A 13,178-nucleotide genomic window follows, 5' to 3' on the forward strand; every position below is an offset into this window, starting at 1 on the left:
ATTGAAAGCAAGAAATGGAATATTTTCTGCCATATCAGTTAACAGAGGAGGTTATGATCATCAGCATTGCAGCCACCATGGAGAATGAACTGGTAACCTTGAGGGAACTCAGGAAGGAAAGAATACCTGCCATCCACGGCCACATGAATTTCTTATGTATCACAGTGCTTATAGTACTGCAGACGCTATTCACACTTATTTTGTGGTTCTTGGGATCATCCCTTGGACAGAACATCCCTCTCTGTCAGACTTTGGCAGGTGAATTCAGGGCCAGAAAAATTCCCAGACCAAGAATATCACATTAGCCAGATTTTCTTGACCATCCAATCATTTGCCCTCTGAGAGAAATGTACAAAACACTAAAACTGAAGGTAACTTTGAGATGATCTATTCTGAACCATTACCTTTTACTTTTTAACAGAGAAACTAAAATTTTAATATTTTCATAATATACATATGCATAATAGACATAAACTACACATATGAATAATACACAATTTGATGAATTTTGACATTTGTAGACACCTGCAAATTCATCACCAAAATCGAGACTAAACTTATTTACTACTCCAAAAGTTTCTTCACGTCTTGAGTAATGTCCTTCTTGTTCATCCCTACAAACTCAGCCCCCTTCTGTCCCCAGGTAGCCACTGATGAACTTCATGTTACTCTACACTAATTTGTACTTTCTAGCATTTTATATAAATGCAAGCATACATATATACACTTATTTTTGTCTGAATTATTTCACTGTGCTTAGTAATTTGGAGAATAAGCCATGTCAAAGGATGAATCAGTAGCGATTTCCTTTTTCTTTGTGACTGACTCAGTAGTGTTGCACTGTGTGGTTTGGCCACAATTTATTTATTCTTCTTATTTGTTGGTTGAATTTGGGTTTGAACCATCATTTTTAAAATGCAGGCTGAAGTTTAAGTGACCTGAACAAGGCCAGGTACCCAGAGTCTCATACATTCGCAGAGTGGGGCTAGCCACCACCCAGGGAATGTCTGGCTGGATTGGGTCCTGCTGGAACAGCCCAGTAGTCCACTTTCATCTGCTCCTTCCTTAGGTCTTGGCACAACCTCCTCTTGCTAAGAATTGCCCCACCTCTGCTCGCTTATTTGTGGCTTGCCTGCTTCTAATGATCCATGACCATCCATTTGTAGCTCTGTTTTATACTTATGCAAATTACATATTTGAATTATATAAGCATATATTAATTATAATTCAGTTTAATAAAATATTTGTTATAATATATTGATATATTGTATACTACATAGAAATGCATACTATATATGTACATGTAACTAGAATGAATGTTCTTAATTCCAAACTAGCTTTAAAGAACTTTATAGGATTTCAATCATTATTTTAATTTTAACTAGAATGATGGTTTCAAAAATAAATTCTCTGATAACTTAAAAAACATGACTCCATTGCCTTCTTGGACCTAGTGTACTGATGAGAATTTTGATCCCAGTATGATATTCACATTGTTTTCATAAACCTGTTCCCTCTGGTCTCTGTTCCCAGGCACTTTTGAGAATTTCTCTTTAGACTTGTCCATATTTAGTGCCTGTGTTTATTCTATTTTCCTTCTTTAAACTTGATAGGCACTTGCATTTCAAGTTTAGACCCTTTAGCTCAGAATAAAATGTCTCAAGCATTGTTTTATGATTTTCTTGTCCTCATTCAGTGTTTTTAAAAAAATATTTTGTTTATTTGGCTGCATCCAGTCTTAGCTGAGGCAGGCAGGATCTTTGTTCCATCACGTGGGATCTTTTATTGCAGTGCACAGAATCCAGAGCACACAGGGTCAGTAGTTAAGGTGTGCTGGCTTAATTGCTGTGCAGCACGTGGGATCTTAGTTTCCAGACCAGGGATCAAATTCATGTCCCCTACATTGCAAGGTGGATTCTTAACCACGGGATCACCTGGAAAGTTCCCTTGTCCTCGTTCTTTATTTGCTTTTTCTGGGATTAAGAATCTCTGCCGTGCTTTATTAGAAAGAACATTTTTTTTCACCTTAATGGTAAACTTTTATTGTATATAGTGTGGATTGTATTTTCTCTACCCTGCTTTTTCCATTAGTTTGCTCCAGTGAGTTTTTATCTTTCAGAAATATTTCAGGGGCATTTCAATGGAATTTTAGGAGGAAGTAAACCCTGTGATCAGTTAACAGGGCTTATCTTCAGAGGGCATGTGCAGTTCAGCCAGTCCATTGTGAAAATGATGAAATGTTTAAGTTCAGACCTGGCTAGCACAGGGAAGACAGGGATATTCCATGACATTTAGGTTGTGTTTCAACCTGGAGTCATCCAAACTGAGTTATTATCACACACAGTGACAAGACAGCCCTAAGATCTAATGCGAGCTGAGGAAGGAAGATATGTAGAGGACATTGGGAGTCTGTGGTTGGAGAAAATACAATGACGTATCATTTCCCATTTCACTCAATTTATTCCATAAGAGGTTAACATATATTTCTGAGAAATATCCATTAAACACAAATAGATTATGTAAAGAATCAAGTCCATAACTAGATTCATAAAGAATCAAGTGTGATTCAGTTTCACACTCACTTGTAAAAATGCTTTAAATATTATTATTACATATAATTAATGTGTATGTACTTATTATGTTTTATCGATGGCAATTGCTGTTGATTCATAGTTCAATACTTCTACCCTCCTTTGTGTTTGGTTACATCTAGCTTCTAATCCAAAGAGACAAGAGTACAAAGCATTTCACTCTCACCCCTCCCATTAACAAGCTTCTGAGTTTGTGTGCTGGAAAAATCACAACTTTAATGCACATTTCTCTTGTTTTGTTTTAATGAGGAAAGTCTCACACTATCAGTCATTGGGGAGAGAGTTTATTGAATGGATTTTTAAGAATGCCTGAGAGTTTCAAAATCTGCAAATAGGGACTGAAAACTTTGGATAATGCAAGATAACCAAAATTTGCCTCCAAATTCTGTCCTTGGTATTAGAAGGATAGAATGAGAAATATGATTACTGCCTCTGAGAAATATGATTATTGTCTAATATTATCTTTATTTGAGGCAGATCACTTTCTCAAGATGTATGAGCATAAAAGGAAGAGTCAGATACTGCAAGAATTTTAGAGGGTTTAGGAAGAGCCTCCAATTTTTACCTCATCTCACCACAAGGCTAGTTGTCCTTAATTGGCCAAACATGAGAGCAGCAAATAACCTAGGTTCCTCTAATAAGTTTTGAAGGTAGCAAAAAAGAAAACGTAGAAAAATGCAAGACAACTATTTTCTTTTCATAGCAGACATTAGATATTGCTATTTATATGTGGTTGATTTCTTGGACATATACGTCTATTGGAAGAAATTTTACTATTTTAAATATTTGAAATTGATCAAAGGATGCCCTGGTTTATTTTAAGGCTCTAAAAGGCTTACCTGCTAAAATACCACCTTTGCTATTGAGAAGACTAATGGTTCCTGGAAACTTGGGTTTCAGAAACAATAAAATTGGTGAAAAAATCCAAGGAAACCACAGATGCTTGCCAAAGAATAACTTTGCCAGCTAAGGACTTCACAAACAGCAGCAGCAGCTGCAGGGACAATTTTATGTTTTGGCAAAATTTCATAAAAGAGAAGTATGTTTTTTTTTTTTTGCTCAGTCATGAATGACTCTTTTGACCCTATAGACTGTAACCTGCTAGGTTACTCTGTCCATGGAATTCTCCAGGCAAGAATCCTGGAGTGGGTTGCCATTTTCTTCTCCAGGGGATCTTCCCGACCCAGAAATCGAACCTGGGTCTCCTGCATTGCAGGTGAATTTTTTACCATATTTTGATATGAATACTATAGGAAACACATTATTTAAAAATAAATGGAAGTTCTATAAATTGAACAAACAATATGAGACACACATCTCTTTGCTCTTATTTTTCTCCTTTTCCTCTGATTGATGAGGAATTGGCCATAGATCAGCACTGATTCCCAGACTGGCTTTTCAATATAACTGAATTAAGATGAAAAGACTACATTGAAATGAATAAATATTGAGAAATAACTTTACAAACATGTTTTTTTCTATGTAGGTTCTCTGCACCATTTAGGAACCTGGTTGTCACCTGAGGACTTTGCTTTCCAGTAGCAAAGCCATGAGGGGGCATCCTCCATGTTCCTCATGGTGGCGGAGAATTCACACTCCATCTTCCCTCAAACCCTCAAGGTCATCAGATTGTACCAGTCTTGCCTCTCTCCAATACTCTCAACTGGCACAGGGTCCTTCTTCCTTTTTGCATCTTAATGTTAATACCCAGCACTCTGTCATTCTCTCCAGAACTACTCTCAATATATATAGATCTTAAACATTTTAAGTGTGAACATGTGCTAGTTAAATACTACATAATGTGCTTTAGAATTAGTAACCCCAACAGTTGTCATAATAACCTTCTGTTGAAGGGAATATTATTATCCCTATTTCACAGCTGAGAAACTAAGTCCTCGGTCAGTTACAAAGTTGGGGAGAGCCTGGATTCAACCCTAGGCAACTGGATCCAGAGCCCATGCCTTTTTAAAAACATAGTTTTATTTATTTATTTATTTTAGGCTCTGCTGGGTCTTCCCTGCTGTGTGGGCTTGTCTCTAGTTGTAGCAAGCGGGGCTACTCTCCTGTGGTTCCAGTGCTTCTCATTGTGGTGTCTTCTGTTGTTAAGGAACATGGGCTTTAGATTCGGGAGCCTCGGTAGTTGCATGGCAGGAGCTCAGTAGTTGTAGTTCCCACGGTCTAGAGCACAGGCTCAATAGTGTGGCACATGGGCTCAGTGGCTCCTAGGTTTGTGGGATCTTCGTGGATCAGGGATTGAAACTGCATCCCCTGCACTGGCAGGCAAATTCCTCACACTGAACAATCACTGGAAGACCCCAGAGTCCATGCTCTTGACAAAGTGCTAATCTGCCTCTAACAGTTTCTAGAAATTCCGTCCTTCTAGGATATCACCTCCAATTTGCCTCTGTCTTTACTTAGGACTTGTCATTTACCAGCTACAATCTTCCGTCCTTCTAGGATATCACCTCCAATTTGCCTCTGTCTTTACTTAGGACTTGTCATTTACCAGCTACAATCTTTTATCTAAAACTCCCAGGACTTTTAGTAATCAAATTTTTTTTATTTTTCATTTAAAAGGCGTATCCATTAAATGTTTGGAATAAACCAATGAAGTGTGCAAAGCATTTTTCATCAACACATTATTATTTCTGCACCAATAATCAGATATTCAACACAATATTGATATATCTGCATGAATATTCAGATAAACTAATTAAAAAATAAACATTAGAAATAGCCTATGTCAGTGTTTGTCACCAAATTAATTAGACATAAACTTACAATGTTATCGATTTTAGAATTTTAGAATGTGGACTTGTACTAAAACCTGAAATCCCTCCAGTTTAGGTATGTCATCACCAACACCAGCCTTTCAGGCTCACTTGCTCTAGAATGCCAAATGCAAGTCACCTTTCACCTCTTGCTTGCTGGAATTCATTACTATTCTCCTCACCCACCTTAAATGTCAGCACCATCATTCTACTCAGTCCTTAGGAGTGAAGTTGTAAATTGGCAGTAAAGATCCCGCATCTGTTTTATCATTTTTGTTAATGCTTATTATATTTCTAACTCTTGTATACTATACTAACCTGTACTATTCTATGTTATTGGTAACATAACATAGTAATTCAGTTAAGCATAAGTTGAATACTTTCCTACCTTACCTCTAGTCACACAACTCTTTATGGTGGGTATTATTACTCCCAAGTCAGCGCTGAGCAATCTGATGCCAGAGAGTTCAAGAAAGTTTTCCAAGATCGCATATCCAGGCACATTCTGATTCAAAGCCCTCTATAATCATTCTCTAGGGACACTGTCTTCTTAGCTTAGAAGATGGTTTCCCCATATAGCTTATATCAAACACATGCATTGTAGCTCTTACATTTTAGAAATGACAAAAAGAATATAAATCAAACACAATGAGAGAAGAATTACAGAAGCTCTCTTCCAATAATAATGCAATTGATAATAAAGCTCTCCACAGTATAAGGAGCTGTACTCACTGGTCTCATCTCAAACGGTTGTCCTCTCTAAGTTCCTTATCACCTCTCTGGCCTTGACTGACTTATTGGTGGAGGTGGTTCTGACATTTAGCATAGTGAGGAGAATGAGGAGCACGGGGTTTGGACTGAAGCTGAATTCCTCTTTCATCTCTGTCACTGAAATTAACTTGTCTAGTTTCAAAACTGGCTGGATATTGAAGTGGGGAAGGACGTGCTTCCATGGGGGAAGGCTGCACATGGGAAATTTCTGTACCTTCCGCACAATTTTGTTTTGAACCTGAAACTGAAGTGAAAGGGAAATTCGCTCAGTCGTGTCAGACTCTGCATCCCCATGGACCGTAGCCCACCAGGCTCCTCTGTCCATGGAATTCTCCAAGCAAGAATACTGGTATGAGTAGCCATTCAACTTTATTTTTCAGTAAAAGGACTTTTGAGGAATCCCCAAGCATGTTTGGACCTGTGTAGGCAAAAGTAGGCAAATAGAAGGGAGGATTAGTTTGGGACTGTAGGATTAATTTCCATAAATGGAAGACTGGGCTTGGAAAAAGAGGGAGTCAAGTAGAGCAGTAGCATGATAAAAATAAGTACATTTTCATGTTATCACTTACTATCCTCAATACATCAGATTAACTGCAGCAGATTTTAAAAAAGGACATCTTCCTATTTTTAGAGCATAGAGCACATAGAAAAAATTAAGTGAAAGAGTCACATAATAGTTCCATTCAATGAATGTCACACAGAATTACACTGTTACTAAATTAAATTATAGATAGACCAAAGGAAAATTAAAGATTTTAAAAATACTTCCTATGGGTAGGAAAAATATTCTATTGTTATATATTATACCAAAATCTCTAGTACAATTCTGAATATGAAATTTCTTTTGAGCATGTAGTGAGTATGTGAAACTCAACAAAAGAAAAAGAAAACAAAAGAGCAGATTCTTGCATTCACTCCAGGATAGCAGTAGCAGTGTTAGTTGCTCAGTCGTGTCTGACTCTTTGCCACCCCACGAACTATAGCCTGCCAGGCTCCTCTGTCCATGGGATTCTCCAGGCAAGAACACTGAAGTGGACTGCCATTCCCTTCTCCAGAGCATGTTCCTGACCCGGGGATCGAACCCAGGTCTCCTGCATTGTAGGCAGATTCTTTACCATCTGAGCTACAGGGAAGATCACTTCAGAATAGTCTTTCCTAAATATCACTATCCAGGTTGGCTGATCAAGGCTTTCTAATTACACAAGCATGTAATGCTTTTGTTGGTACTGTATTATGACCTCCTTAGCCTTAGATGCAATGGCAACCCACTCCAGTGTTCTTACCTGGAGAATCCCACGGACGGCGGAGCCTGGTGGGCTGCCGTCTATGGGGTCGCACAGAGTCGGACACGACTGAAGCGACTTAGCAGCAGCAGCAGCAGCAGTAGCCTTAGATGACTGAATTAGTTTTGGCAAAATGATTCCAGGAAAACTCATTAGTAGGTAGGCTGCTAAGTCGCTTCAGTCAGGTCTGACTCTGTGCGACCCCAGAGACGGCAGCCCACCAGGCTTCCCCGTCCCTGGGATTCTCCAGGTAAGAACACTGGAGTGGGTTGCCATTTCCTTCTCCATTAGTAGGTAGGAGTGAATCTATCATATTATTACTCAAGAGAAAAGTAACAAAGACACAAGATCATGTTAATACTAAGTATGAGAATGAAGCTCTTTGATCTTGTCTGAGTTCTATTCAAAGTTTTGATTGCTCATTGTTTCCTTCTTTAAAGTGATAAAAATATATCACTGAAATTCAGCACACTGAGAGATGAAAATTTAGAAGCAATCTCTTTGGAGTCCAGTAAAAGACAAAATGGTCCAATATTATCACATTTTATAAACGTTGTTTTATTGCTGTTGTAATTCAGTCGCTAAGTCATGTCCAACTCTTTGTGACCCCCCATGGAGAGTGGTTCACCAGGCTTCCCTGTCCCTCACTGTCTCCCTGAGTTTGCTCAAACTCTTGTCCATTGAGATGGTGGTCTTATCTAACCATCTCATCCTCTTATCGCCCCTTTCTCCACCTGCCCTCAATCTTTCCCAGCATCAGGGTCTTTTCCAATGAGTCAGCTCTTTGCATCAGGAGCCAAAATATTGGAGCTTTAGCATTAGTCCTTTCAATGAATATTCAGGATTGATTTCCTTTAGGATTGACTGGTTTGATCTTCTTGCTGTGCAAGGGATTCTCAAGATTCTTCTCCAGCACCACAATTTGAAAACATAAATTCTTCAGGCTCAGCTTTCTTTATGGTCCAACTCTCACATCCATACATGACTACTGGAAAAACCATAGCTTTGACTATATGGGCCTTTGTTGGCAAGTAATATCTCTGCTTTTAATATGCTAACTTTGTCATAGCTTTTCTTCCCAGGAATAAGCATTTTTAAATTTCATGGCTGCAGACACCATCCATAGTGATTCTGAAGCTAAAGAAAATCAAGTCTGTCACTGTTTCCATTTTTCCCCCTCTATTTGCCATGAAGTGATGGGACTGGAGGCCATGAACTTAGTCTTTTGAATGTTGAATTGTAAGCCAGATATTTTACTCTTGTCTTTCACCTTTCACCTCCTTTTCACTTTCTGCCCCTAGGCTGGTGTCATCTGCATATCTGAAGTTACTGATATTTCTCCTGGCAATCTTGATTTCAGCTTGCACTTTATCCAGCCCAGCATTTTGCATGATATACTCCGCATACAAGTTAAGTAAGCAGGGTGACAATATATAGCCTTAATGTACTGTTTTCCCAGTTTTGAACCAGTCCATTGTTTCATGTCTAGTTTTAATTGTTGCTTCTTCAAGGAGGGCTTCTCATACAGCACTTCTCAGGAGGCAGGTACGGTGGTCTGGTATTCCCATCTCTTGAACAATTTCCCACAGTTTGTTGTGATCCACACAATCAAATGCTTTGGCAAAGTCAATGAATAAGATGTTTTTCTGGAATTCTTTTGCTTTTTCTCTGATCCAGAGGATGATGGCAATTTGATCTCTAGTTCCTCTGCCTTTTCTAAATCCCGCTTGTACCTCTGGAAGTTCTCAGTTCACCGTTGAAGCCTAGCTTGGAGAGCTTTGAGCATTACCTTACTAGCATGTGAAATAAGCACAATTGTGAAGTAGTTTAAACCTTTTTGGGTTGTCCTTCTTTGGGACTGGAATGTAAACTGAGCTTTTCCAGTCCTGTGGCCACTGTTGAGTTTTCCAAATTGCCTGGCCTATTGAGTTAGCACTTTCACAGCATCATCTTTTTTTTTTTTTTAGCATCATCTTTTAAGATATGAAATAGCTCAGCTAGAATTCCATCACCTCCACTAGCTTTGTTCATAGTAATGCTTCTTAAGGCCCATCTGACTTCACACTCCAGGATGTCTGGCTCTAGATGAATGACTACACCATCATGGTTATCTGAATCTCTAAGACCTTTTTTGGACAGTTCTTCTGTGTATTCTTGTCACCTCTTCTTAATCTCTTCTGCTTCTATTAGGTCATTATCATTTCTGTTCTTTATTGTGTCCATCTTTGCATGAACTATTCCCTTGATAACTCTCATTTTCCTGACAAGGTCTATACAATGAATAAGCAAATATAAATGTAATATACATGAATGACTGGAATGCATTTGAATTTACAGATATCTTGCATGCCTTACAGCTCAAAAATTTTCTCCTACTGAAGTGTCTCTGAGTTTTTATTCATCTTAAAGAGAATTTCTTAAATATCTCTCTGCAGTATATCCTGTGCAATAGGTTTTTTGTGTAGACCTCTTCAGATAAAAAGATCTCATATTTTTACTTAGCTAAGACTTTTTCCTTTTAGCAATGAATACATTTTGAAATATATCAGATGGAATTTTGTATTTCATTGGATGATCATACAATTTAAATTTCTTAAAATGGTGAATTATAGTAATAGATTTTCAATTGTTAAAGCAAACTTCCATTCTTGGCATAGACTCTAATCAAGATGTATCATCTCTTTATATGCTGTTAATTTTATTTTATTTTCTGCTTCATTATGAGTGAGAGTGTTTATTCTTTTTCCTTGGGTTTTCTATCCATGCTATTCTACATCAAATAATAAATTTTAATTGGAGATTAAAAGTGTGAATTTCTTCTTCTTCACACTTTGCACCATAGGGACTCCACTGTAGATGATTTTGGATATGGGATTTGGCTGTGCTTCCTGGGGGGATTTGGCATTAACTTGTTAGATAGTTTGGAGGTGAGTAGTAAAAGGTAACCTGCGTCTTTTGCATCTCCTGCATTGGCAGGCAGGAGTTTTACCACGGGCATTATATGGGCTTCCATAAAAGGTAATGAATGAATAACAATGAATGAATAACACGCACCGTGCTAACTTTGACAAAGAGGAATACCCACCCAAACATCAGCCAGGTAATAAAAGATTGTTGTTATATTGTAAGGTAAGACATCTTTTGTGGGAAAAGAAAATTTGCAACAGATTTATTTGAAGTTAAATTATTATTCAATTTAGAATATTGTTTCAGAGTACATTTTAAGTATAAAAATAATACTTTATATTCTAAAATTAAAATAAATTCAAATTCAATATACAGTTATTTAATATGTTCAGAGATTAAAACTAACATAAATACATGACCGGTCACACGATAATGTTTGGTAATTATAACAGAAATAACTGGTTCAAAGATCTTTGTTCTATTTTATTTGATTGAAAGAGGGAGGACCTTCTCCGGATGTTTACGTGCTATCTACAGCAGCACCATGAACAGCAGCTCATCCACTGTTGCAGCTGTGCAGCTCTGCTACGAGCACCTGAATGGATCCTGTGTGAAAACCCCCTACTCACCAGGTCCCCGCCTCATCCTGTACACAGTGTTCAGCTTTGGAGCTGTGCTGGCTATATTTGGAAACCTCTTGGTAATGATTTCCATTCTCCACTTCAAGCAGCTGCATTCTCCAACCAATTTCTTGATTGCCTCCTTGGCCTGTGCAGACTTCTTGATAGGAGTGACTGTGATGCCCTTCAGCACAGTGAGGTCCGTGGAGAGCTGCTGGTACTTTGGGGAGAGTTACTGTAAATTTCACACTTGTTTTGATGGGTCATTCTGTTATGCTTCCATCTACCACTTGTGCTTTATCTCTCTGGACAGGTACATTGCGATCACTGACCCCCTGGTCTATCCAACTAGGTTCACTATGTCTGTTTCTGGCATGTGTGTTGCCTTCTCCTGGCTCTTTTCAGTTATTTATTCTTTTTCTCTTCTTGGCTCAGGAGCGAATGCAGCTGGACTGGAGGATCTAGTAAGTGCTCTCACCTGTGTGGGAGGCTGTCAATTTGCAGTGAATCAAAGTTGGGTATTAGTGAATTTCACTTTATTCTTCATTCCCACCCTTGTGATGATAGTTCTTTACTCCAATATTTTCCTCATCGCTAAACAACAGGCTAGAAAAATTGAGAATCTGAACAATAAGACTGAGCGATGCTCATACAGCTACCAAGACAGAGTGGCCAAGAGGGAGAGAAAGGCTGCAAAAACGCTGGGCATTGCAGTGCTAGTGTTTCTGATCTCCTGGCTGCCTTACTTCCTGGATTCCATCATTGATGCCTTCCTAGGTTTCATCACTCCCACATATGTTTATGAAATACTGGTTTGGATTGCTTATTATAACTCAGCTATGAACCCCTTGATTTATGCGTTCTTTTATCCTTGGTTTCGAAAAGCCATCAAACTCATTGTCACTGGCAAATTCTTGAGAGAGAATTCCTTAACAGTAAATGTATTTTCTGGGTAAGTCTACATTTTAGATGGAGGAATTGACAGTAGATTCACAGTGAACACACTCTGGGTAGAAAATTTAGTCATGTGTGTTTAAGGTCTTCTAATGTAAAATAAATTATGCTTCAAATTTGACCCAAACACTTAAATTCAGCTTCATCATTCTTTGGTAACTATAACATAAATCCCTGTATGTAATGGAAACAGCATGACCTTGGAGCCAGAAACATGGCAATTTAACACCGATCTTGGGCTGCTTCCATCTCTGAACGTCTCTTTATGTCTCTAGTTAATAACCTCTCCTTTGTAGCATTCTTGAGAAAATTTAAAAGAATGTATAAAGAAAGTGAAAGTCGTTCGGTCGTGTCTGACTCTTTGCCACCCCATGGACTATACAGTCCATGGAACTCTCCAGGTCAAAATACTGGAGTGGGTAGCCTTTCCCTTCTCCAGAGGATCTTCCCAACTTAGGGATTGAACCCAGGTCTCCTGCATTGCAGGTGGATTCTTTACCAACTGAGCCACGAGGGAAGCCCAAGTATACTGGAATGGGTAGCCTATCCCTTCTCCAGTGGATCTTCCCTACCCAGGAATCTAACGAGGGTCTCCTGCATTGGAGATTCTTTATCAACTGAGCTATCAGAGAAGCCGAAAAGAATGTGTATAAAAAAAAAAAAAACTACTATGTTTTTATTATTCTAAATCCCCCCTTGTATTGCTTTATAATAGTTCAGCCTTGGTTATTACTTCTCTTTATATTTTTGTGATTGTAATATTTCTCTATTAAAATGCACATGCAGCTGGGGAATACTCAGAGACATCCTGGCTCAGGGAGGGCAAAGTTGTGACTCCTTACTGTCAGGTGTTCAGATTTGGGGTCCAGAAATATGATCTCAGAGTCGGGTAAGATCAACCCAGAGAGAAAGAGTGACTATAACATCCATTTAAGTCTTTACTATGGGAAAGGTGATTGGTGTCATTAATAGTATTTGATCATTCAGTAAGCTTCTTTGTACTGATTAATTCTACTCCTACAATTTCATTTTTGTTCAGAAATTTTACCAGTTAACATATCTTTAGAACATGGGTTTTAAGACTGTCACTCATTACTGTACTCTATCTTAAATTAATTTTATATTTGTTCACTTTTGCATTGTACCAAAAATATTATTTTTTAAACATTTATTTTATTAAAGTATAGTAATTAAATGTACCAAAATTATTTATAAGGGCTTTCAATGATTTACATGAAATGTCCAAATTAAAAAACACCCAAAAGAATAGAAAAGTGAAAT

At 38.1% G+C, this 13,178-nt stretch overlaps 1 protein-coding gene across 1 annotated transcript; it reads left to right on the plus strand.

Moving 5' to 3' along the window:
• The first annotated feature begins 10,855 nt into the window (after positions 1–10,855).
• Positions 10,856–11,899, plus strand: LOC139184846 (trace amine-associated receptor 7a-like). The gene has a single exon (XM_070795639.1). The coding sequence runs from the start codon at positions 10,868–10,870 to the stop codon at positions 11,897–11,899; it is 1,032 nt and encodes a 343-aa protein (XP_070651740.1). The 5' UTR covers positions 10,856–10,867.
• Positions 11,900–13,178: the final 1,279 nt, after the last annotated feature.

Source organism: Bos indicus, chromosome 9, assembly GCF_029378745.1.
Source record: "Bos indicus isolate NIAB-ARS_2022 breed Sahiwal x Tharparkar chromosome 9, NIAB-ARS_B.indTharparkar_mat_pri_1.0, whole genome shotgun sequence".
Taxonomy (NCBI): domain Eukaryota; kingdom Metazoa; phylum Chordata; class Mammalia; order Artiodactyla; family Bovidae; genus Bos; species Bos indicus.